The following is a 3,677-nucleotide window of genomic DNA, read 5'->3' as shown; positions in this document are numbered from 1 at the left end:
GGGCCTAGAAATAAAACACCGAAGAGAATAAGTAGCGTAAGAAGTACTAAACATGGCCATGCTGGGGCCAGCAGTAGTATGTGTGTTTGAAAACAAGTGGTGAGCTCGGAAGTGAAGAAACAATTTGGTAAAGAAGAAGGCAGCGAAATACATAGGCGGGGGTGGCAGTAGGCGTAACTTCAGGTGCAGGTGGTGACGGTGGCTATAGCTGAGTAAGGACGTTTCGAAGTTGTGCTGACTGAATGCACCAGTGTAGTACAGAAGCAGCGAAATCAATGGTGAGTACTTTCATCCATAACTTTGAAATAGTAAAAGGGAAGGGTTAATAATAGGATATTGATTAAAATAACGAGTAAAACACGCAAGGTTACATTTGTTGTAAGACCTTCTGTTGAAGCACATAAACATGGCAATGATAGCGAAATAAGGACTACGAAATACTGCAACAAAATCCCAGTGCCTTTGAACAAACAGGAAATGATACAGGAAAATTATCCATGTTTATTTGTTCACCGAGCATTGTGTACGTAAGATTACAACTGAACTACTGGTCCACTATTTTTTGTAAATTTTTTTAAAGGAAATTATTCACAAATGATCAAACACATAAAGAAGACGTTCTAACGGGACTAAAAACAGAATGATTTGGATGGCTATGTGGACACTATATTGCGACAACTTTTGTGAAGACAATTCAAAAAACTCACAGTAAAGGTTGAGTTGTTTGGTATAAATGAATATGCATGGACGATAGTGGCATTTTGTCCTAAAGGTTGACATAATTGCATCAGCCCCACTTCTAATTATAATACATATAAATCTTAGAGTAACCTTTATTGTCTGCTTTTTCTCAAAGTTGTGAGCTACAGTATCCTTTCTTAACTTCAATGATTATATATATATATATGTTTTTTTCATAAATAGTCATGAGCTTAATTTTGATGTTACAAAGGAAAGCATATGGGTATGTTGAAAAAAATATTCAGCGACCATCGTTAGAAAAAACATCGAACCACACACGTCTTGTAATTATTTGGCAGGATTATTTTTCAAACTCGTTACATGGTGGAGGAAACACAGGATGGATGGTGGTGGCAAAATAAGGTCATTTGACCTTAACCTGGAACCTGAGTGTGATAGAGATACAGACACCCAAGAAAGCGGTGGTTCAAGTGGAGGACATCAAAATGAGGAGACAGATGAATTGGTGGGTGCAATAGGCGTGGATAATTCAATGAAATTAAAATTTGACATGGAAGAAGAAACTGGGGAATTCTATAATTTGCATGTGAAACTAACCGGATTTGAGATTTGTAAAAGTAATGACAAACAAGATGCAGATGGCATTTCAAGGTTTCGAAAATGGGTATGTTGTTATGAAGGTTACAGGGATGAAAAATAGTTTAAGTATGAAGACCAGAAAAGGGAAGCAAAACCAATCACAAGAACCGGATGTGGGGCTTGCTTTCGCGTGAAATATGACATAGAATCGCTAAAGTATGTGGTGACATGTTTCATTATGGAGCACAATCACCTGCTGGCATCAGAGACAAGTGTGCAATACATTAGGCCTCATAGAAAAGTCAGTGATGCTGAATATGCGCAGGCCAAAAGTTTGAAGATGGTTGGGGCTAGAATCTATCAGATAATGAAATATTTTGTTATCAAAGCCGGATTGTACAGTAATGTGGGATTTTGCATTAAGAATCTGTATAACCGAATGAATGAGGAACATAGAAAAGATATTTTTAATGGTGATGCAGAAGAGGCACTTGGATTCTTGGTAGCGAAGAAGGATGTTGATGACATGTTCTTTTATAAATATCATGTAAATAACGAAGGAAGATTGGTAAGGTTGTTTTGGGCAAATTCTAAATCTCGGGTGGACTTTAGTACATTCGGAGATGTGTTGGTGTTTGATACGACAAACAAAACAAATAAATACCGCAAGCCACTGGTTGTACTTGCAAGAGTAAACAACCATTTGAACAGTACTATTTTTGGATATGCACTGCTATCAGATGAGAGGATTAAAACATACGAATGGGTCCTAAGTATATTTATAGAGGCTATGGATGGTAAAAAGCCAGTAGCAGTGATGACAGATAGGGACAGTACAATGCGAAGAGTCATAAAAAATCTTCTCCCCAATACTTGTCATAGGTTATGTTCGTCGCACTTGCATAGAAATGCATCAAGTAATATTAGTTATGAGGAGTTCAATGACAGGTTGTATAACCTGATGGCAAAAAAGTGTAGCATACAGGAGTTTGAGGATTGGTGGGCTAGCTTAGTTAATGAATGTGGGGTGGGAGAGAATGACTGGATGAAAAAGTTGTACCACAGGAGAAGGTTATGGGCAGAAGCCTATTTGCGCGGGTAATTTTTCGCAGGTATGAGAAGTACTCAAAGGTGTGAGAAAATGAATGTTTTTTTGAATGAGTACTTGAATGATAAAATGCGAGTATATGAATTCGCTAGAAGTTTTGATTTAGCAATAGCATGGCTTCGACATACTGAGAGCAAAGCAGTTCACACAAGCAAAAACACAAAATCAGTGTTAATCACAATTCTGCCCGAACTAGAGAGAAGCGCAGCAGAGGTGTTTACAAGGAATGTGTTCTTCAGGGTGAGAAAGTATTTGAACAGGCAAGGGCTTCTAATTTCTGAGGGTTGGAATGAGGAGGGAGAGAGTCGCACATATTATTACTCAAAATATTGTGGATATAAAATAAATTGGAGGGTGGATCATGATAGATCCATGGAAAAGCTAATCTGCTCTTGCATGAAATTCGAGTCAAAGGGAATCCCTTATGCTCATATGTTTCGCGTGATGGTGGCAGAAGGAATGAACAGGATCTCATATTCATGCATTTCAAAGCGGTGGACAAAGGGAGTGAGGAATAATAATGGGATGATAGCATTTGTTGCACCCGAACAGATGACACAAATGGCCAAATATGGTACTTTAAAGTCCAGCTATAATAGTATGTGTTACTATACCTCCTACATGGATGATGAGTTTAATGAACTGCAGCAGATGTTTGACAAGCATTCAGTAGAGCTGAAGGAGAAATGGATTGATAGAGGATATAGGAGAGATGGATTTGTAATGGATTCAAAAGTGAGAAAGTAGAAGAACATTCGGAGTGTTAGACCTGAGGGTATCTCAGGCTAAAGGTGATCACAAGCAAGCAGAAGCAAAGAAAAAAAGAAAGTGCAGACATTGCAGGTACTAACGAAAAAGTACTATCTTATACACTTATTATTATTTGCTATAAAACATGAACCAGACATTGAAGGTAATAATGAAAAAATCAGTAGTTTTTGACATGTTATTATGTGCATTAAACATAAACTTATAATTTAAAATCCATATGAAGTAAACTAAGTTAATGGCAATGCAAAAAAGTTGAAGTGATGTAATGTTAGCATTCTGACAGCTTAGTTGATGTGATTACTTGCAGTCACAAATGATTTAATTGCTAATTAATTGGTTGTAGACTGCAGGCAGCCCATAACCAATGAATATGTCCATACAAAAAAAATTGCCACAATACAGCGACACATCGTGATTGGATCGAAAATTATTTGGATAAATCATTGAAAAATTCGTTTGAAATTGGTGTGGGCGGGAGCGAGTCTGGAGAATGGAGACGACAAGCATTTGCGGCAAA

The 3,677-nt window shown here is 37.5% G+C and overlaps 1 protein-coding gene across 1 annotated transcript; it reads left to right on the top strand.

The window, feature by feature from the left end:
• The first annotated feature begins 1,519 nt into the window (after nt 1–1,519).
• On the top strand, nt 1,520–2,383 carry LOC113777022 (protein FAR1-RELATED SEQUENCE 5-like). Its single transcript, XM_027322072.1, has one exon. It carries the CDS (start codon nt 1,520–1,522, stop codon nt 2,381–2,383), a length of 864 nt encoding a protein of 287 aa, XP_027177873.1.
• Nucleotides 2,384–3,677: the final 1,294 nt, after the last annotated feature.

This window comes from Coffea eugenioides, chromosome 7 (assembly GCF_003713205.1).
Source record: "Coffea eugenioides isolate CCC68of chromosome 7, Ceug_1.0, whole genome shotgun sequence".
Taxonomy (NCBI): Eukaryota; Viridiplantae; Streptophyta; class Magnoliopsida; order Gentianales; family Rubiaceae; genus Coffea; species Coffea eugenioides.
Note: the sequence above shows the minus strand (reverse complement) of the source record. Positions and strands in the feature narration are given on the sequence as shown.

What these genes read in the sequence shown, in the direction of transcription:
- LOC113777022 (XM_027322072.1), top strand. Translation starts at nt 1,520, where the DNA reads ATGGAGCACAATCACCTGCTGGCATCAGAGACAAGTGTGCAATACATT.